The sequence below is a fragment of the Tympanuchus pallidicinctus genome, unplaced genomic scaffold (genome assembly GCF_026119805.1).
Source record: "Tympanuchus pallidicinctus isolate F22 unplaced genomic scaffold, pur_lepc_1.0 scaffold3, whole genome shotgun sequence".
Lineage (NCBI taxonomy): Eukaryota > Metazoa > Chordata > Aves > Galliformes > Phasianidae > Tympanuchus > Tympanuchus pallidicinctus.
Window position 1 is genome coordinate 53,399,604 of NW_026294747.1, and position 20,871 is coordinate 53,420,474.

A 20,871-nucleotide genomic window follows, 5' to 3' on the forward strand; every position below is an offset into this window, starting at 1 on the left:
CTATCAGTATTTCGTGTTACTGGACAACACTGTCCATCAAGAAAATGGACAACACCGTCCATCAAGAAAAACAGATACAATTCCCATTACTAAAACAGCACAACTTACGTGCCCAGTATGCTTACATCAAAACATTAGCATTCATGAAACATCCCTGTTTATATATGTTGTAGAAACTGCATGAAAGGCAAACAACGCCGAGCTCTACGAGAACCTCCAAGAGCAGCAGTAAATCACCCAGGTGTGTCTTAACAGCTCACAGCAACGGTGCAATGGGACTGAAACCAACCTGGAACGGATGGCTCAGCTGACCTGAGTGCAAAGCCAGCGAGCAGACACTGGGAAATACAGTAAGGGGAACACACTGGCAGGAAAGGAGCACAAAAACCTGTATGCAAGAAGTGTCTGTTACACAGCTAGCTGACCTTTGCAGCACAACACTGGATGAAAGGGAGGAGAAAGTTGGTTTTGGGAACTGTGTTATTTTTTTTTTTTTATTTTTATTTTTTGCAATATCAGAACTTCACCAATCACACGGATTGCATCCATATATCCTTACTATGCAGTTAACAGCTGTGTATCAGAAGCAGGAGAACAAGAAACACACAGGCATCGACAAACACTTGCCTTTCCAGCTGATCCAAATGCAAACAGGCCGAGGTCCTCGTAGGAAGTGACAGCTGTCAATAAGAAAATAAAAAAAGCTAAAATATTCCTAACTGCAAAAATCACCCAAGAGCTCCAGTTTTGCCTTTTCCTTTTTTTTTTCTTTTAAAATGAGCACAGCTCAGGACCCAATTAAGAGACTATTTTATAATACAGCCTACTTATAAAATAGCATTAGGATATACTTGTATTCTTGCTCCTAAATATCTGCCCGACCATTCAGACTCACCAGAAATTCAATGTGCCATTAAAAATAGCTGTATAAAAAATAAAAGTACTACACTGGGAACTGGCTGTCTTTTCCCAAAGAGTTTTGCATGCAACACTACCGATGAAGAATTTTGCTATTAGTCTCAAGAATTAGAGGCAAGCTATTTCTAGATTTTATTTCTTAAGCGTATGCTTGTTTTTAAGTGAAGACAATAAGAGAAACGTGCCTTCATCTTTCCCCAAACCTAAACACCAATCAATCACTATTGTGGCAGCTTTCAAAAACACAGCTTCCAACACTGCTGAAGGTAAACACCTTCTTGGGCTGCAATCTGTTACAAAAAGCAGACGACAACAAACAAAACCAAGCCAAAGCAGAGGCAAAAGCAAAGCAAGCAGCCTGCCCTTACTCACACCTTCCCAACTCATCACACCACAACAGCCTGCGGTTTCCTGAGCAGCCGAAGCTCACCTCTAATAGTCAAAACAACTCAGAACGATCCCTTCTCAGAAAGGAGGAAATCATATTGAAGTCTTCCACAGTTGCTCTCCATTCTGCCATTAGAAGCTCTAGCGATACCGAAAGGATGAACGCTCCAGAGAACGGCCCAGAGCTGTAAATGCCTCCGAGGGTAAAATAACCTCCAAAGCACACAGCTCTCTTGATGCAACACTCGCCTCCCCTTCCTTGGTTCCACTTGGACTACAGCTGCTCTTCCTGCTGCTTGTTCCTTTCTCAGCGAGGCCTGGGGGAGGAGGCAGCTCCGTACCAGGGCCGCAATATTAAATATTCAATACATTTCATTGTCTGTTACTAGATTTTACCCTCTATTTTTCTTCGATCTACATTTACAAAGCAGTTAGCAGCAGATAAATAGCATTTTCGAAGGCCAGTGTTTAGTATGTCTGAGAGCTGCTCGTACCGCATGGGAACAAACACCCAATACACACAAACAGGGAGTTACCAAGAAAAAATGTTTTCCACAGAACTCCAAACCAGCAACACGAAGCCTTGGAGGAGTTTTTGTAGCCATTCTGGTTATTTAATCAGTTTAGTCCCGCGAACACTGAGGGAGCGTTGATATTTAATCACATCACTTCGGTGCTTTCAAAAAAATATATGGAACAAAATATCCAGCACTACTGCCAGAAATGCATTCTGCCTGCCTGGGTTCACTTCTTGTGCATTACTAATGGAAATCATTTCACCCCAAAGTCAAACTGGTGAGAAAAGCACAGGCAATCCTCGTGAGCAGCTCCAAATGGAAAAAAGCAAAAAGCCATGAAGCTCCAGGGACATCCCCCTTAAATTCCTCATTCCTCCACTTACAGAATTTTGCCACCCTAAGCCCTGAAACAGCTTTTGTAGCACTGAATTAACACCAGGAGGAAACCCTGTCCAACCCAACCCCAACACACGGCACTGTTTGTTTTCTAAGTCATTTGGCCTCACAAATCATTTGACCTGGACAAAGCCACCCCACACCAACATCACTTACAAACTCAAGGCACTTCTTTGTTTTCAAACTACAACTTAAATGCTGCTCCGTTTGAAACAGAATTAATATTAAAGCTTCCTTTTCAGAAGGGGTTTTATATGTTGGCTCTTTCCTAGGATTACTTTTATGATTTAAATACCTGAGCGAGCAGTTTTCCAACAGTCCCATAAGGCTTTTCTTTACCCTTTCTCCTTCACACTTTCCTAGCTCACCTTTTTCAGTATAAAACTACTAACATCACTTTCCCGTTCCTCGCCACAGATTAATACTGTAACACCGTTCACAGATGAACGCATGCTTAACATTCAATCTATTTTAACATAAGAACTATTCACACAAATTTCACTTTGGAAAGGCACAACTGGTCACACATCTCCCTTTTTGAAGTGGATATTCCGAGGAAAAGCCTGGGATGCTATTTAATGTCAACTTACTTCAGTAGGTCACAGGACCTACAGCCAATAAAGATCACCACCATCACTCCTTAAAACAGCAACCAAAAATGCAGCAGAGACACCTGAGCATAGCTCCAGAGCTAGGATGCCCATCAGCACTAGGTGCTAACTACTTACTGACCACACGGTGCTCATTTCAGACTAGGGGAGTACCTTCACCCCATCATTTAGGGCTACTCCTTGCTTTTGGCTGTTTGCATTTCCAAAATGCATCCAGGAGGTAATGTGTTGCCTTTGACAATAAATAAGTGAGGAGTTAAACTATGCTGGTGTGTGTAGTAGGTCTCCATATTCAGTTTCCTCCCTCCCTCTTTCACCCCCAGCAGTTCTTTGCAAGGATATCTTCCTATTATTTTACCAGATAACAACACAACACCATCCGGTGCCTATATAATACAGAACTTAAGAAGCGAGCAAACATCACCAAGATTCACCCCTTACCTCAGTCTTTTTTCCTTTTACTATGTATCTTTCTAGCTATTTATCCCAGGTTCTGATTCCTCTCTAACAAGCAAAGCTTCAGAAAGAAAAAGAGTTGCAGTGAGTCACAAGTCATTGAGCAGCCAATATTACACACAGATGTAGCCCTACCTCTGAAGAAGATTTTTAAGGAGCACATGAGGCAGATCACTCAGTAGGTGAAGACAGGAGCAGCAGATCTAAGGAGAGTCAAGAAGCAAAGATCAGAGAGAGCCCAAAGCTAGCTACAGAAAGCACAGCCTGTAAGGAATGGAATGCAGCTTTCCCCCATCACCTTTGAAAAGAGGGGAAAAGAGATGAGATGGAAACAATAACCAGGTTCCTGGAAGAGATGCAGGCTTCCCACTGAGACAAGGCCTTTGTGTGCTGGAACTCAAGGAAGCAGCCAGGCGTTCAGTAACAATTAAAAGAAGCAAGAATTAAAATATTAGCAGCAGACCAGAACTCAAATGTTAGGATCTCCTGTTTGGACATTCTCAAAGCAGCGTAATTTCTAAGTAAGGACTGCATTTCTCACCCAGTATCAGAAATGCTGTGAAAACACACATCTGTGAAGCCTGTATTATAAGAAAATCTGACCAGTATTCACTTCAAACAGTGGATAAATGTTTTACAGTTAGAATAATGGCAATTGGCTGCTTACTGAGAGCAACACTGAGACTGCATATAGACAACCACACACCAAAAAAGCATGGTCTAGCTCACACCAAAATTATTTGGGTGAAGAAATAGGAGACCTATCTTCTTGGGAATATGCCAGGTGCATTCTGAGGGAAATAAATGAGAAGCCAGCGAGGCAGTATTGGCAGTAAATCAGTTAGTTCGGTGTTTACTTTTCATATAAGACGTTTTGAATCTGTGGGGCTTTTTAATGGCAATTGGGAACTGTCCGATGAATCTAGATGATCTCTGAGGTCCTTCTCAACCCAGGCCATTCTGTGACCAGACGAGGGATGGCTGTGGGGCAGCTCTCCTCACTTACCGGTCTGCGTGCACATGCTGAGGAGCAGGAACACGGAGTAAGCCGCGAGGCCGGCGACCGTCAGCAGCAGGGCGCTGGAAGCACAACGCATTCACGTGAGCAACTCCCGCACAACAACGCGCTTTCTATCTTTAAAAACGCTCCGTTTGCAAAAAAAAACATTTATCACAAGACAGCATTTCCTCATTTCGTGCCTTCCATTCAGGGGCCACACGTTCCTTTCACAGTGCGCACACGGGGGCGAGACAAGAGAACAGCACAGAGGCAGCCCTACGCAGCGCCGAGCGAGGTGAGCCGAGCCCCGCACGCCGCGCCCGCACCCCGCCGCTCCGTGAGCACAACCCCGCTGCTCCCCCCGCTTCTCCACGGCCGCTCCTCGCCCGCCGGACCTCACCTGAAGCCCAGGACTCCCGTGCCGGCCATGGCGTAGGACAAACCGAGGATGCCGCTGCCCATGATCGCGTTCATGAGGTTGAACACGGAGAGGCCGAAGGAGGAGCCGCGCTGCGAGGAGCCCTGCGAGGAAAGCGCGCTCAGCGCGAGGTGCCCGCGAGGTCCCTGCCCGCCCGCCGCCCCCCGCCCTCACGCGCACTCTGCCCGACGCCGGCGGCAGCAGCGGGGCGGTCTCCTCGTCCTCCTCGCTTTCGCCGTCGCCGTCCTCCCCCTGGCTGCAGTCCCGCTGCCGCCGGGCGGACAGGTACCAGCCCCGCTGGGCCCCCCGCGGCGGCGCCTCCATGGCCGCGCAGCGCCACGGCTCTGAGAGGAGAGGGGCGTCGCCGAGGGAGGGGGGCGTGGCGTGGGAGGCGTGGCTTACGCCGAGGCCCCGCCCCCGGCTCTCGGAGCGACGCGGAATGATGACGTAACGGGGTGCCGGCGTGCGCGGAGGGGCTCGGCATGAGGTGAGGGCGGGAGTGGAGGGGGGCGGTAACCATGGCAACGCGCGGCCTGCGTGCGGGGCGACCCGGGCCCTCCGAGGGGGGAGGCTCCCGTCCGGCCTGAGGGGCCGCGTGCTCTGAGCCCTGTGCCTCTCGGGGAACCGTTTCCCCTACCAGGTCCTTTTTTCCTCTCGGTTCGGTATGAAGGAATCCCCACTGCTCCGCTCGTGGCTGTGGGAGGGGAGGAGAGGCTTCGCTGGGGCAGCTGCGGGAAGGCAGACCTGCCTAGAGCCGATGCTGTTGTTCCTCTCGCGACGGTGCTGCTGTAATGGCTTCCAGATGGGCCTGGTGTGGTGGATATTAAATCGTGGTAATGGAGGATCCATGCTAATTGGGTCAGCGGTCTTCAGCTGGAGAGAAGGGGAAAGCTGAAGGGAGACGATGGGATGCACCGACCTGAGCGCACCTAAAGAATGCGGTGCTTATGTTTGAGTCAGCAGGGAAGGGAGCCGTGCGGTACCAAAAGGCTTGGATGAGGAAAATGAGCTGTTGTGGAGATGTGGGAGCACTGGGGTCTGCAAGGCAGGAGCAGGGCTCCAGCACCCAAGGGCCTGCAGCAGGGAGCTGTGTTATGGGTTCAGAAAATGGATTGGAAAAGAGCACTAAGATCCCAAGCCCAACCCCAGCTCATCCCCACCAGGCCAATGCTCAGTGCCACATCTCCATGGTTCTGGAACACCTCCAGGCTGACGCCACTGCTCCCTGGGCAGCTGTGCCACTGCATCACCACTATTTCTGAAAAGAGATTTTTCCTAATATCCAACCTGAACCTCGTCTGGCACAACTGTCAGCTCATAGTGTGCAGGCCAGTGGAACGGCTGCCTTCTCCTCAACCATCCGCCTTAAGGCAGATTGCCATCCATTCCTGTCTAGGAGCAGCCAAGACCCCTCAGCCTGTCTCTAGTGGAGGAAACCACTTGAAGAAGCAAAGAGCTCCTTTTCAAGTCCACATCCTATGAGAAGCTCTGGAGGATGGTTCAGCCATCCGAGCAGACATTACTAATGCTTCCCTGTAATGCTAGGAGAATCCTCCATTTAATCCTTTGCCTTTCTGGCAGTTGATGTGGTTCATGGAGCAAAGGCAGTACTGTGTGCAACCCGTACTGCTGGGATGTGGAGGCAGGAATTCCTACTGAGCAGCTGTGACCGGTGTTGCTAATAGTTGTTTTCTAGCAACCACTGCTTGGTAATGCATTTATCAGAGGCAGAAGGGATCCTGCAGTGGGATCAAGACGGTAGAAACTTTTTATTTGGCTTACTGGGATTAATATTGCATTTATTAGAATAGAGAGAGGCCGTTGTATTTTGGCAGGAGATGCTTATCTCACTGCTTGAAGTCAGTCAGTGTGTTAAGTTTAAAAACATGCTTGCAAAAGGACAGAAATTTGTCGTGTATAATTGATAATAAAGAGGTTTGCAAAACTGTTGTGGATTCCCTGGTACACATGGAAATTCTAGTTAAAGAGAACAGCAAATCCATATGATTTGCAGCCTTTTTAATGGAATGGTTACATAATGTCTATAAAATGAATGATTTCTCTTCTAGGATATTATGGGGATTTGGATACTCTGCCAGACTACTGAAAACTAATCATTATAGGCCAGCTGCATCAAATACATCATCTCCAGCAGTTTGGATGCTATTGGCACAGCGTTCTGGCAGAATACCTGCACTCTTTGCAGTAGTTCAGAAGAGGAGAATTTTCACAATGCCTGAAACAGTGCAGGATGACACGAAGCCAGGACTGTACTCACCGCATCCTCAAGTGTGTGGGATGACGCTGCTCGACAGAGAGGCTTTTAAAAGGACAGTCGTCGTTCCAGCTCTCAAAGTCAAGAAGGAAATTGTCCATACTTTGCTGAAGTCCCTAAAACAGATGGTACTGCAGCGACCCGGGCTGAAGCGAGTGGTTGAGGATCCAGAAGATGAGGACAGCAAACTCGTTATATTGGATCCTCATAAAGTGCCGGAATTCTCATTGGGAGAGTCAGAGAAAGAGGTATTAAAACAGCTTCTCATTAGTCCTGAGGTGTCCAAGTACAATTTGGAGCTGACTTACGAGAATTTCAAGTCAGAGGAGATCCTACGAGCGGTCCTTCCTGAAGGCCAAGATGTCACCTCTGGCTTTAGCCGTGTTGGTCACATCGCTCACGTGAATCTTAGGGACCATCAGCTCCCTTACAGACATTTGATCGGTAGGTAAACAACTCTCACCAAAGAACTTATTGCATTTCCAAAGATATTTTTACAATTATTCTACCCAAAGCTACCGCGTGCACAAAGAGGGCTGACAACAACTCCGTTCTTTGATATTTTGTCATTAAATTGCTTTGTGCTGATGCTTTAGCTGTACACAGAAGACACAACTCTTTGAACAATAACTGTGGTCTCAGTGCTCTGAGCGTTGGGTCAGGGCTAAGTGTGTGCTTCAGTGAGATCCAGCACTGTGCAGTCATTGGGGGGGGCTGTTGTAATACGTGTTTGCTTTTATAAACGTGAAAGTACACTGCAGTGTTTGTATCTTTTATATAACATTGAGGTTGTAGCTCCTTAACCAGAATATCTCCTGTCCTCTTTTCAGGCCAGGTTATAGTTGACAAGAATCCAGGCATCACCTGTGTGGTGAATAAAACCAATATTATTGACAGCACATACAGAAATTTCCAAATGGAAGTGCTTGCAGGAGAGAGCAACCTGGTAACCAAGGTACAGGACTTTTCCTCTCTTACTTCAAACTTCATGCGCTAAAACCAAAGCTGTCTACTGGAGAGCTGTGGTGGAAAGACACCGGTGAGGCTGCTCCCTTGCACAGGGAAGGCATTTCAACTGTCAAGTCAGAAGTGACAAGCAAATACTGTGCAGATGGTATTAGCTCACTGCACATCTGGTGTAGCTGAGTGCACACCAAGGGATGCCAATCCACGTCAGCACGTTTCTTGCTGGCAAAGCAAACGTTGCAGTGAGTTGGAATAAGTTCCTTCAGAGCCACACAATTCAGTGTAGTGGTGTGAAGAGAGCATTGTATTGCACTGCACTCCTGTCTGAATAAACAGTTTGTTTCTAGGTCTGTTGGTAGGATAAGGGGCATCTTCAAGTTTGGGCTTGGATCTGTTTCCAGTCTCTGTCACCTTAAGAGAGATAAAATGCAGTGTTTTTCAGCCAGCACAACTGGCTCCCAGTGGCTCTGGATTTGGCTGGCTGCTGCCATTCTCGGGCTGTATCGTTCTCAGACACTTATTTATTGTGTAGACTCTGTGCTAAGGAGGGTTTGAGGCATCTTCCCAAGATCTGCTTTCAATAATGGAGCTGTCAGACAGCCACAAAGCTCGTGAAAAGCCTCAGATTTTATTCTGTATGGTCATTTTAAGCTCTTGCTTTACATCCACCTGGTGATTAAGAAATGCATAAGTGAGCCATCTGGATTGGCAGCTGAAACATTCCTTATGGCTATTCATGACGAGCAGACCTGTTTATACACGTTGCACATACACTATCAATGGGACAAATGTCAGTCTGCACATTACCTTTTGTTTTTTAGCTGTCTTAATTACTGATTTTGCTTTAACATGTCTGGAATTCAGACACGGAGACTTAACCAAAGGTTTCTGTCTTCCAGGTCAAAGAAAATAACTTCACATATGAGCTGGACTTTGCTAAAGTCTACTGGAACCCCCGTCTTTCCACAGAACACAGCCGTATCGTTGAGCTCTTAAAGCCTGGCGATGTCCTTTTTGATGTCTTTGCTGGGATCGGACCTTTTGCTATTCCAGCAGCAAAGAAGAGGTGTGCTGTATTTGCAAATGATCTCAACCCAGAATCCTACAACTGGCTGCTGCACAACTGCAAGCTAAACAAAGTAGACAACAAAATAAAAGCATTCAACATGGATGGCAGGGACTTCCTCCTGGGGCCGGTGAGAGAAGAGCTAAGGAAAGAGCTCCCACTTGTAAAAGAGCAGAAAACAGCTTTTCATATCGTCATGAACTTGCCAGCTTTGGCTATTGAATTTCTGGATGCTTTCAGGCATCTCTTAGTCGGAGAGCCCTGCACTGCTGCTGTCCTCCCCACCGTGCACTGCTATGGTTTCTCCAAACACAAAAATCCAACCAAAGACATCCAGGAACGGGCTGAGGCCGCGCTGGGAGCCTCCCTGGAGGGACGCTGCTCTACTTACCTGGTCAGAAACGTTGCTCCAAACAAGGAGATGCTGTGCATAACTTTCCAGATCCCGGTGGACGTGCTGTACAAGAGGCCCTGCCCTGCTGGAGGTAAGTGGCATGTGGGTTTCAGGCTGCTCTTCTGCTGTTTGAGATTGGTCCCACCTCATCAGTCCATGGGCCACTTGTGCCACAAGTGTGTGTGTGCCACGGCTGCGGGGCTTCATCAGCAACCTCTGATCCCAGCAGAAGCCTTCACGGCCTGCATAGGATCATCCCACAGCCCTAAAGCAGAGCTTTTGCCTTTAGATATCCTCAGTGACCAACAAATTGCTCATTTGTTTCTTGTAGAAACCAGTAGGTTCAGTGACACTGAGCTTGGCACAACGTGACAAGTTGGGATAGGGGAACTTTCCGTCTGCAGTTAAATGAACTGGAAGGAGGTTTTAGTAAGGTTTTATTGCCACGAAACATTTTGATGCTGTTACGTGCAGTGCTGAGATGTCGGTCAAAATGCAGCTCAGCACAGGTGTTTTGAGAGTCCTCTCCAGCAGTCCGTGAAGGAAAGACCTCCCTTTATTGCTGTAACAGTCTTCATTTGTGTTTGGGCTCATACCTTCTAGTTCAATCCCCTGTATCATGTGGCTTGTGCTTCAGTTCGGTCTGTTTACTGCACGTTAAAGAACTTTTCCAACTTTCTTCTAGAAAAACCAGCCCCCAAGCGCCTGCGTGCCTGCAAGGATTCCACTGAAGAAGACATAGAGAGCTGAAAACCAGAGCTCTGGTCATGACCTGATTAGTTTGCATAAGGTGTGCTTAGGTTACCTCTAGTCCTTCCCTTCAGTTGTTACCCACCTCAGGTGCACAGTGTGCTGCAACCTTCCTTTATGAGCTCTGCTTCCTGCATTCATTTTTTTTAAATTGTGGGATCAATTTCCAGATTGATACTGTTCTTCTTACTGCAAGAAATAAAACTTCACTGGTTTTGTACAAAAATGTGTTGTCGTACTCTGTTATTTCACACCCTTTCATGATTCGGTGACGCAGACTGGGGCAGTTCTCTGCTGCAGTGTTACTTTAGTACAGTTTGCAGTGAGAACACATTTGTGTATGTTGTAGGACCTAGCAGGATGATTTGTGTAACCCCTCATTTACAGCACAGGCCAGGATTCTCTTTGATAAATGGTCTGTAGGAATATTGGATTACTCTTAGCACACGCACAGACAGCTCTACTGTAAGCAAGGCAGCCCTTCAGAGGCTGACCTAAGGAACAGAGAGGCAGCAGTAGCCATGTGTAGCTCCTGGGCTTTTGGAGTCATAAATGCTTTTTACCACAAGGAGATTGTTGGGGTTAGGAGCTGCTCTGATGCCACTGGCACACTTTTCCACACTGGTACACGTTTCCTTAGAGCAGCAGACTGGAAACCTGTACGGAGCTGATGGGTCCTCCTCTCATCGTGAGCCTTCCTCCTCTCTGTGCTTTCTCCAGGCTGTCCCCCTAACTCTGATGCAGCCTCTGGATGATCTCCGACTGGCTGCTGGTATTCTGCAGGGATTCAAAAAAGCATTGCCCTTAATTCCCTTTTCTTCCTTATCCAAACTATTGTTGGGCAACGTCAACCACAGACAATTTACTTGGGCAGAGAACTCGCATCACGCTCTCGGTTTCAGATACTTTCCTTCGGCCCAAGCTCACTCATAGCAACACTTGCTAGATGTCCCTCACCCTCCTCCCTTACCCTGATGTCCTGCTGCTCTCCCTGCTCAGTGGCTCTTACAGCCCTTTTCCCTTGGCTATACAGCCTGGTTACTGCTAGATTGCGTTTATCAAACTAGGGGGGGAAAAACACGATGACTCACTCATGCTATCTGAAAGCTGCTGTACAGATTGCTTCCCCAGCCTGCCACTCCAGCCCCAGCATTCCTCCACTGGCCTTAAAATGGTATCACAGCGACTTTAACCTATTTGTCCTTTCTGTCAGTGTCAGTCACATCACATCCTACCAGCCACGGCTCCTCTCAGAGCAGGAGCTGCACTCTTGCCTCCAGGCCGCGATGCTATCTCTGCTGCCTGATACATCCTCTAACATCACAGCAGCTCTCCTACAGCTGCTCTTTGCATCTCTCACAAACACTGCAAAGCTGCTGTTGTTTTTCAGAGCTCTCCATGAACACCGTGGGGTGATGAGGGCGCTGACCACCCTGGCACCACGCAGTCACCCGCTGAGCTGAGCCAACTCCATGACCTGTAGCTGACAGAACGCAGAGCCTTTGTGGCTGCTGCTTCACAATGCCAGCTTGGGGCTTCTTGGCGCTGCTGCTGTGAGAGAAACGAGGGTTTGATCGCCTTTTTGCTGTCTACATTACACTGATTTTCAGTACGTGACCAAAATTTCCCAGAGCAGGGAGGGTTTTAGTGCTCAGTGGTTTTTTCACGTAAGGATTATATGCTATAGCAGAGTGAGCTTACGTGCAGGTGAATGGGTTACATTTAACTGCACTTAAAATTAAGGGTTTTTTCCATGTTTGCATGCAGCTACAACTTTTGCATATAAACCTTGCACATTCAAATAGCAAAATGTAGCCAGCGTGCAGCCAAGTGGCAGAAGTACGTGGTACAGATCAGTACGCGTCCTGCATTCGCTAGGTTAAGAGGCTGTACAGAGTGAATGGAAACTGGATCTGCAGTAAGGTGCATCTTGGGTCCGGGTGAGCATGGAACAGCACAGTGCCCCTGGCTGCTGCCTCTCCTTGCCAGGAGCCCGAGCTGAATCCCAGAGGAACTGCCAGAGCTTCTGGCTGCCAGGGAAACCAGCAAACAGATCTGGGAGCAGTGGCAGCCATCTGCCGTGAGATGAGGAACAGATAAATCAAGGCCACGTAAACTTTTAGGCTTTACAGATGAGAGGAAAGGAAGCGGGGCCTCCAGGGACAGAAGGCTGAGAAGGCCAGACTACAAGAAGAGCACGAGTGGTTTCCAACAGGCGCTGCACAGCTGAGGGCTGCAGCTCCCGGCCCAAACGCTCCCTTCTGCAGGGCAGGCAGCGCTCAGCAGGCTGCGCCTTTCTGCACCTCAGCGTTACCTGCTGACAGCACTCTGCACAGTGCAACGGGACTACAGAGAAAATGTTGGCACCTCCCTCCCCGTCCTTAATAAAGGAAGCGCTGAGTCTGGAACGGAGCTTATTCTTCTCTTTATTACAACTCAGACAAAAATACATTCAGTCAGCACGCTCCTCAGAGCAGTATTCAACAACTATTCGGGGATGACTTATAAAATGTGGTCCAGGCTTTACTCTGCATTGCCCTGAATGGTTTCCAGTCTTCTGCAATTTATACACATCCGTGGAAAAAGCATCCCAAGACAGCACCCTGCTCCTGCTGCAATTAGCTTGAGCGAGGGGAAGGGATACACGAAAGCAGCAAATCGAGTGGCCAGGTTCATCCCTACAGCCAAAGGGAGGATGCTCCTGCCAAAAGAAGCTCCTGCACACTTGACACAGAAGGTGCAAACATAGCTAAGGAAACAAAACCCACTGTGACTGCTTTGAGGAACTGGCAGCATATTCAGGTCTCCCTGACCGCTTGAGAGGAACACAGCAGAAAGACTTTCAGCTCAAACTTTGCTTGTTCTCCAGACAAAGGTAACAACCAAGTGACATCAGGAAGGATCCTACACAAGAGTCGTGTCAGCACAGTTCCTGTGTTTCTCGTCTCATCCAGCTGGCAGGAGGAAAAACCCACTTGTCTGAACTGGGGAAGCCAATTTTATGGGAAGAAAACGTAGGCTCGAATGTTGACACTAAATGTTATAATCAAAATGGCATTTAAATGCTTGTGCAAATAAAACCCTGCAATAAGAGTTAAACCACGAACTTTAATAAAAAAGTCTGGCTTTATTTAAAGAAATTTACAAGTGTATTTTTTTTTTTAAACCTCAAACATACACAGCTGAGTTATTCACATCTTCCATTAGATGTGGCTTATTGCTTCAGCCTCCCTCAGCAAAGTGCCACATGACTAACGAGCTTCCCACTCCACAAAAATGTATCTACCATTTTACAAAGCCCTCGTGCCGTCTTCTTTTTTTCCTTTAGCACTTAAACATAGCTGGTTTTACACAGAGAAGTGACTGCAGCTCAGCCATTGTGCAATGGCAGCAATTTTACCAACCTCTGCCGCCTTAACTTGCTCCTCATCTCATCCAGCATCCCCTTATTGCAGCTGGTGCACGCTGGCTAACTGGGGAACCAGAAGAGACCACTGAAAGCATCCTGCAAGGCTCGGTGGCACGCAAGAGAAGAAGTGTAGCCCCCAGCAAGATCCTGTGGAGAAGCGGCTCGTACGTGGTTCAGGTACCTGAAACAGTGAGAGGCATTACGTTAGCACAGAAAGAAACCTGTCAAACACCTTCACAATTCCAGTGGTGAAGCTGTGAATGTTTTTCTGGGAGAAAGCAGACTGTTTGCAAGGGTGGGTAGTGATAGGACAAGGGGGAATGGTTTTAAACTGAGATGGGAGGTTTAGGTTGGATAGGAGGAGGAAGTTTTTCCCCCAGAGGGTGGTGAGGCACTGGCACAGGTTGCCCAAGGAGGCTGTGGATGCCCCATCCCTGCAGGCATTCAAGGCCAGGCTGGATGTGGCTCTGGGCAGCCTGGGCTGCTGGTTGGCGACCTGCACACAGCAGGGGGTTGGAATTGGATGAGCACTGTGCTCCTTTGCAACCCAGGCCATTCTATAAAAGCAAAGAGGAAGAAGCTGCCTGTTTGCAGTGCCTGTGCTCATTAGGGAAGAGGTCATCTTTTTTCCCATTTAGCAGTTCCTTCTAACAGTACAAGGCCAGCACAAGCCTTCCTACACTCCCACAGCAGTCACAGGGTTTCAGCTCCGTGCAGTTGATGCCAGGCACTCCCATATCCAGCCATGCTGCTCTGACCACACCAGGGCTGAACTCTGCTCTTGGGCTGATGGGTCTCTGCAGTAAGCCTACGGACACCAGGAACTTGCATCAGGATGAGGCTGTTGTCAACATTTGGGCTAAAATTCACCCTTCATTAACCACTGTGGCCAGCTTGCAGAGCCATCAAATTTTGCCCCACACCAGGCAGACCTGCAGATGCCTCAGCTCCTTCCTGAGGGCCCAAACGCAGCTGCTGCACACACTGAGAGCTCCAGTGGAAGGCATCTGCTCAGCAGGTTCCTGTTTTCATTCAGTGCTGTATCCCTACAGCGTTTGCATCCCACACAAGAAAACATCAGAACAGATTCTCAGCATTTTACACCCAAACTGCATCAAATGGATTATCAAATAATGAAAGACAGAGGCTCTGCCTAGCATGATCAGCAGAATATCTCACATTTTAAACACCAGATAAAATATCACACATGAGAACTGCTTTGCACTGTAAGGCACCGAGTTTCAGAGAGCTGTTGTGATTCATCACTCAGTTGGTCCTGGGAAGTCCTTCCACCTCTGGCTTGGCAATTCAAGCATCAACTTGCAAAACACATACAGCCCTTTATAATGCTATCCTGAGAAACCTAAACCAGCTGCACTTCTGGCAGGAAAACACAAGACCACCAGTAAAATATCCAAAACAGTTGCATCTTTTAATTTACGACTATACGCTGTTTCCATAAAGAGTATATAAAACAGGTCAGGTTTTATAGGTAAGACATAATAAACGGTCATACTCACTGATGCCATAAATGTGTAGAAAAAGAGGTTACTTAAAAATGATTAATTACAGCTAAAAATTATTTCTTGCACCTAATAACCACAACACAAGGAACACTGCTGAGCTTTCGTTGGCAAAATGCTAAAGCCAAGGCACAGTTTGCCCACAGTGGCTGAACTGAGGTGAGCTCCACTGCCTGGCATCAGGGCAGCCCTGTGGTGACAGCGCTCAGTGCAAAGGGAACCTGCAGATACAGCAGCTAAGTTGTTGTCATCTCTTACTGCGTAAGGAAAGGCAGGCTGCAGAGAGCTCCTGCTGTGTAGGAGAGTGCAATCTGCCTTAGGAGATGCTTGAAAAGAACATCCCTCTTACTCGTCCCTTAGTATTTTTGGAGGAAAATCTCATCCTTCCCAAAGGCCTTTTACCACTGCTGTGGGAAACAGGAGCTCCTTCCCCAGCCAGGAATGAAGAAGGATCCTGACCATACCAATTTCCTCCCAAGCACTGGTGTGAAACTACCTCCACCCTCCAAACCAGAGAGTCTTATAAAACCAATTCCCACGGCAGAGAGATCGCACTTCTATCATGTTTATTTCATCACACAAGCTTTACTTTCCACTCCTGCACAGAACAGTCCAGAGAGAACGGGGATTATTTTACCTTCCTCTATTAGCCAAGGTTGGTTGTGCATTTTTTGTTACTCTTCTAATATATCACTGAAGGAAGAGAGAGGCAGAGTTTGTCGTTTCCCTTTTTTAGGTCAGCCAAAATCAGGGCATTAACAACAACAAGCCCCGATTTACAGATATTACAGCACGTCCAGTTAATTGGCAATACAGACCTGCTATTGCCAGAAAGGCTCCCATCAGCTTTTCCTAGGGCAACGTGCTCCCGTGACACAAGCACGACGCGCTGCTGGCTGACAAGTGAGATCTTTATTTTCCTGTTAAGTATCTAAACCTAATGCTCTTGACCCATTTAATTACTGTGGTGCACCAGGCAATTGCAAAGATCGTGCCACGCTGCAGCCGCACAATGAGAAGGGAACGTTTCGCCGGCTTTTCCACGCCGGTCCCCATCTGTGCTGTTGAACCCTGCCATGCCCATCGCTGCAGTGTCTCTCTGAACTGGATTCCTGGGGTTTCTGGCAGAGGTCAGCAACTCTTTTCATCTGCACCTTCAGAACAGCACCGGGAAGAAGCGCCTGCCAAGTCTTGTTTCCAAAAGTCAAGCTCAGTTAGGTCCTGGGAGCTGGAGGTAATTGCTCTGACTAGTTAGCAAATTCCAGCACACTGGGTCTGTTTTTCATAGGTTTATTTTAAGTACCTGTAAATCTTATAAGCAGAAACCAGGAAAAAGAGGTTTGCTTTTCCTGGTGCGCAGTTTTTTAATGTAAGCCGTATTTACTGAGGGCAGACTCAGCTCTGAAGTCCAAAAAAGAAAAAAGCCTGTGCTATTATTTCTGAACAAGGCTAAGCAGCCCTGTGCTCCCTGCTGCACGGTTTCACACTTCCCATTGACTGCAACCCTGGTGCTCTGTGTCACGCTCTGCCCAAGCAGACCCCTTCCCCTCGCTGCAGCCCTTGGATGTTGATCTTCCCCATTAACCTTTCACGTCAGTTAAAACACGTCGTATTTTGTTCTTCATGAGCCTTAAGGGGTTTCATTCCTGACCTTCAGTTTCTCATCGCCACGAGGAAAAAAAAAAGTCTCCTGTATTCAGGGAAAAAGGTGTAATTTGCATTCGGTTCAGCCTCAGCACCAAGCTGTCCACTACTGGGGCTGGGCTTCCTTTCTGTTCTCTTTTCCCAGGGCCGTGTCACCATCACTTCATCAGGAACAACTGCAGCCGCCAGAGAACCACACAGCAGCACTCAGCATGCCAGCAAGCTGCATCCCTGCACCGCTGCTTTAGAAGGCTGGGGGACCCGACACCACACAGCAGCACCTGGGATCACTGGCAAACACTCACTGCCCAAAGGCTGCCTTCACTGGGCTGCCTGACCTCTTCCAGGCTGAGATGCTGCAGGCACTCAGTGGTCCCAGTCTGAGCAGCCTTCTCCATGCCTCCTCCTGCCCTGCTCACCAGTCACACCAAGAGCCTCACGGTGTCACCCTGTAGTGTCCTTGTCATCACCTCAGCATCTCCTCTAATCTCACCACGCTCCAGGATGTGGTTCCCATACAACTTAAGCCAACTGATGCTGCTGGGGATGGGGCATCACATTTTCTCTTCCCTTCCAACCCAACCAGTCCGTGATTCTATACGTGAAAGTAAGGTACGAGGAAGACACCTTCTGTAATGGTTCTTGACTGAACCTGAAGTGGAAATGGGAGCTCTCTCAATTCACTCCCCAAAGGAGGTTGCTGAGAAAACATAGTGCAGGTTGCTGACCAGCTCCTGCTGCTCTTCCCATCCTGGTCTGGCCCTGGACCCCACCATGTGCTCTATAACCCAAAGAAAGGGAAACCACAGGAACCAGCAAAGCATCATTCCCCATTCGCCATTAGAGGAGCAGGAAAAGGATAAGCTTAGCCCATTTATCTGGGCTGAACACAGCTATGGACACTTTGATGCGGCTCCCAGAGACCAAGATTTAAGTTTTGATGCTTTTCTGGGGGATGGTGCAAGCAGAAGGATTCACCTGGAACATTCCATACTAAAGGACTGCTGCGCTCTGCCTGCATTGTCCTCTGTGGGGTCACACATTCTGGCTTTCCTTTCTCCTCTCCAGTGGCACTTGGCATGGAGAAAGCCTTTGGGAGCATCTCTGGGGCTCTTCTCTCACTTATCTTACTGAAACTCATTAAAGGCTTCAGAAATGTCAAGGGAAGTTGGAGACAGTAAAATCAAATAAGCAAATCAAGCTAAAAATACTACCCAGATGACAAACAAAAAAAAACCCCACAGTATTTCCCTCCATTCATCAGTCAGAAACCCCTCATGCAGAAGCACTTGGGGCTATTTCACACAATCACCCCCATTTGACCAAGATAAAAATACTCCCACTGGTGTATTTGCAGATGCCCTACAGGAGGTATGCGTGCAGCACTGCGTATTTGGCACACAGATTTCACTTTTTTTTATCTGTGAGACATTTTAAGGAGGTGGAGAAAAGAAAAGTCACTGACAAGTTGTTTGACAAAGAAAAGATACTGTAATTCTATTCCACATAATAGATTTGCTGTTCATCTGATTATATGCAGTATCCAGGAGAAAAAGCAAGGGTGCAGACGTTAGATCTGGGATATTTTCCAGATTCATTATTTAAATAATAAATACTGCTTGCATGAAAGCAAGCAAAATACTGCTCGGGAAAACTGTGTAAAGCATGAGTAACGTAGCAGCATAGGCTGCATCCCTGACTCTTGCTGAGAAAGTACTCCCCTTAGATTTAGCACATCTCTAAGATAAGCTGTCAATGCACTGTTCAGAGGGTTCTTTCAGAGAGTGGTTTCTATCAGATGGAAGATGCACAAACTGGATTTTCTCTGGGCAGTTTTTTTGTTGAGGGATGTGGGGCCTGGGTTCTACTGCAGAATCACAGAATTGAAGGGGTTGGAAGGGACCTCCAGAGATCATCGAGTCCAACCCCCCTGCCAAAGCAGGTTCCCTACAGCAGGTCGCACAGGTGGGCATCCAGGCAGGTCTTGAACATCTCCAGAGAAGGAGACTCCACCACCTCCCTGGGCAGCCTGCTCCAGTGCAGCCTCTGAGCAGATAGAAACCGAGCTCTTCACTCACCTTCATCTTGGCTTGAACCGGTTCTAGGACGTGATTTATGCAGCCAAAGCAGAATTTGTTGACAAAATAAACCAGGTTCATTGTTACCCTTCATTAATAGGCCTGGGAAACTCATTCAGGAACCGGCCCCTGCTAAGTAGTAGCAAAGAGCAGTTTTGCCCTCCCTATCTCAGAGATTGTAATGTCTGAGGACGAAAACACAACCTGAAAGGCAGGTGGTCAAGAAAGCAGTCTGAATTGCAGTTCAACCATGCACAGACTCACGATAGGCCTGATCTCAAGCCCTCACAAGTCAAAAAGCCATCTTTCACCTATTTTAACAGACACTGCCACTACATTCAGATTTTATAAGCAAACCAACAATCCCTGGTGCACAGACGTCCAGCCTGCACTCAGCCTGCTGCAACGTACAACCCAGCTGTAAGGCAACCTCTGACTCCATGCAGGCCCAGCTCCATCCCTGCTGCAGGCCTTGCACCAGGCTTCCATCAGCTGCTCTTCTCCTTGACCCCCCAGGACCACAAGGACCAAAGGGAGACATTTCTTGTAGAGCTGAATAAGGAAAATTGTTCACCAGGAAGGAGTAAGCCCTGAGCTGTCTCCAGGAACCAAGATGTCACTGGGTCCATCAATGCGGTGTGACAGTTTTAATTACTTCAATTGGAATGTGACCATGAAGACAATAAGATGGAGAATGAATTACTGTGGTGTGGGGTTTGCTGCAAGCCCCAGTGAGCAGGCAGGCAGCCACCCGCTGCAAAAGCCAACAGCTTTCTGTTGTTGCTCAATGCCTCTGGATAGCACTGTTTACACGACTGCAGCCACCAGTGTGAATGTCTGAAAACTGCTAAGTGCAGCAAGGTCCAAATACAACAGATCCCAAGGCAGACTTTAAAAAACGTATTTTTAACCAGTTATGTCACCTGTTAGTCTTGCAACAGGACAAGACCAAATGCAGCCTGTAGCACAAGGATACAAGGGTACAAGGAAAAGTCAGCCTAAATGCCACAATACAAATTTGGCTGCAGGAAAAAAAAAAAAAATAATAAGGCCACAGACAACAGTGAGCTACCATAAATAAATACCAGGAAACCTCAGCAAGACTGCAATCCCATCTGCAGACAGCAGCTCCACCAGGGCAGGTTCAGCTCGGTAAGTTGGTCTGGTTGCTGATTAATAACACTGTTTGCCTAAGCTGGTTTTCTGAGGGAGCTGAAATTGCTTACCACAGTGTCAGATGAGTGCCAGGCCCAGCACTAAGAAAGGAACATGACAGTCATTGTCTTTTCCACGCCACAAGCTGGCTCAGCCCATCCACAGTGGCTATGCCCGAGAGACTGCTGCAGAGCTGTCACCTGCTCCTCATGACTCCTCAGACTCATGCCAAAAAATCCAACCTACCAAATCAACAGAAGAAATCTAGGACATGCAGAGATTCATTTGACTATCCTTCATCTGCTTTTTCTAAATGGCAATGTGCTACAAATGCTGTCCGCGTTTCTAGACATCAGTAGTTGCATGTTAAGAGCAGGTGGTAAAAGAGTTCTTTAAAATTCAACAAGTCTGCCACAGCACATCTCAGCTAACACAAACAGCACAGGTAAGAAAGGCAAAGCCTTGGAAAGAACAGCCACGAAGCAGCAGTCTGTGATAACAGCAGTTCTGATTCCAAAGGCTGAAATCCACACGGAGCTATTCCACCCTTTTTGCCTACACTTCTTTCCTCCCTCGGATCAAAGGGCAAACATTTCAGACCCCAAGTCCACGCGTGCCCTGCTGCATCAGCCAGCCCTGCAGCACCCAGCAGCAGGTCCACAGAGCTCACTGCTCCTCCTCCTCATCAGGAAGCTGCTGCTGGGCCTATAAAAGGATCTCTGGAGTGTTTAACATAGGAACTAAGGCACTTTAATTTGATGTTTCACATAAACTGTTTCCTCTTTTAATGGTGAAGCACATATATAAACTGTAAGAGACACGCACTGACCTCTATCAGAGATTTTATTACAAATTACCTATGGCATTGGTGAGTACAACTGTGAACCTCGTAGCAGAAATAGCTTTA

At 47.6% G+C, this 20,871-nt stretch overlaps 3 protein-coding genes across 9 annotated transcripts in view; 1 reads left to right on the forward strand and 2 right to left on the reverse strand.

Annotated features, from left to right (window-relative positions):
* The window catches only part of SLC38A6 (solute carrier family 38 member 6), a 37,987-nt gene extending 32,914 nt beyond the window's left edge, over nt 1-5,073 (reverse strand). For 2 of the 3 annotated variants that reach the window (XM_052696263.1, XM_052696262.1), the window contains exons 1-4: nt 4,885-5,073; nt 4,687-4,808; nt 4,293-4,366; nt 628-680 (exon numbers count right to left, since the gene is read on the reverse strand). In XM_052696263.1, the coding sequence (XP_052552223.1) occupies nt 628-680; nt 4,293-4,366; nt 4,687-4,808; nt 4,885-5,028 (393 nt within the window). In that variant the 5' untranslated portion in view covers nt 5,029-5,073. The remainder of the gene's footprint in view (nt 1-627; nt 681-4,292; nt 4,367-4,686; nt 4,809-4,884) is intronic. The other variant, XM_052696264.1, reaches the window with a different exon arrangement.
* Nucleotides 5,074-5,121: 48 nt separating this feature from the next.
* On the forward strand, nt 5,122-10,381 carry TRMT5 (tRNA methyltransferase 5). Of its 2 annotated transcripts, none has more exons than XM_052696260.1 (5): nt 5,122-5,191; nt 6,774-7,423; nt 7,810-7,934; nt 8,845-9,496; nt 10,091-10,381. In XM_052696260.1, the coding sequence occupies exons 1-5, from the start codon at nt 5,187-5,189 to the stop codon at nt 10,153-10,155; spliced, it is 1,497 nt and encodes a 498-aa protein (XP_052552220.1). In that variant the 5' UTR covers nt 5,122-5,186; the 3' UTR covers nt 10,156-10,381. The 2 variants fall into 2 exon arrangements, with proteins under 2 accessions (XP_052552220.1, XP_052552221.1); XM_052696261.1 differs by lacking the exon at nt 5,122-5,191 and adding an exon at nt 5,335-5,520.
* Nucleotides 10,382-12,564: 2,183 nt separating this feature from the next.
* Nucleotides 12,565-20,871, reverse strand: part of MNAT1 (MNAT1 component of CDK activating kinase) — a 115,381-nt gene continuing 107,074 nt past the window's right edge. For 2 of the 4 annotated variants that reach the window (XR_008209633.1, XM_052696270.1), the window contains 2 exons: nt 13,560-13,745; nt 12,565-13,059 (listed from right to left, as the gene is read on the reverse strand). Coding sequence is in view for 3 of the 4 variants with exons in the window: in XM_052696270.1 (XP_052552230.1) it covers nt 13,602-13,745 (144 nt within the window). In the remaining variant the exon portion in view is untranslated. Of the gene's footprint in view, nt 13,746-20,871 lie in introns of all 4 variants that reach the window. The other 2 variants (XM_052696267.1, XM_052696266.1) reach the window with 1 other exon arrangement.

Coding starts and splice junctions, on each gene's coding strand:
- TRMT5 (XM_052696261.1), top strand. CDS start 5,369: ATGAAGGAATCCCCACTGCTCCGCTCGTGGCTGTGGGAGGGGAGGAGA. Junction 7,424..7,809: donor CCCTTACAGACATTTGATCG/GTAGGTAAACAA, acceptor TCCTCTTTTCAG/GCCAGGTTATAGTTGACAAG. Junction 9,497..10,090: donor GAGGCCCTGCCCTGCTGGAG/GTAAGTGGCATG, acceptor ACTTTCTTCTAG/AAAAACCAGCCCCCAAGCGC.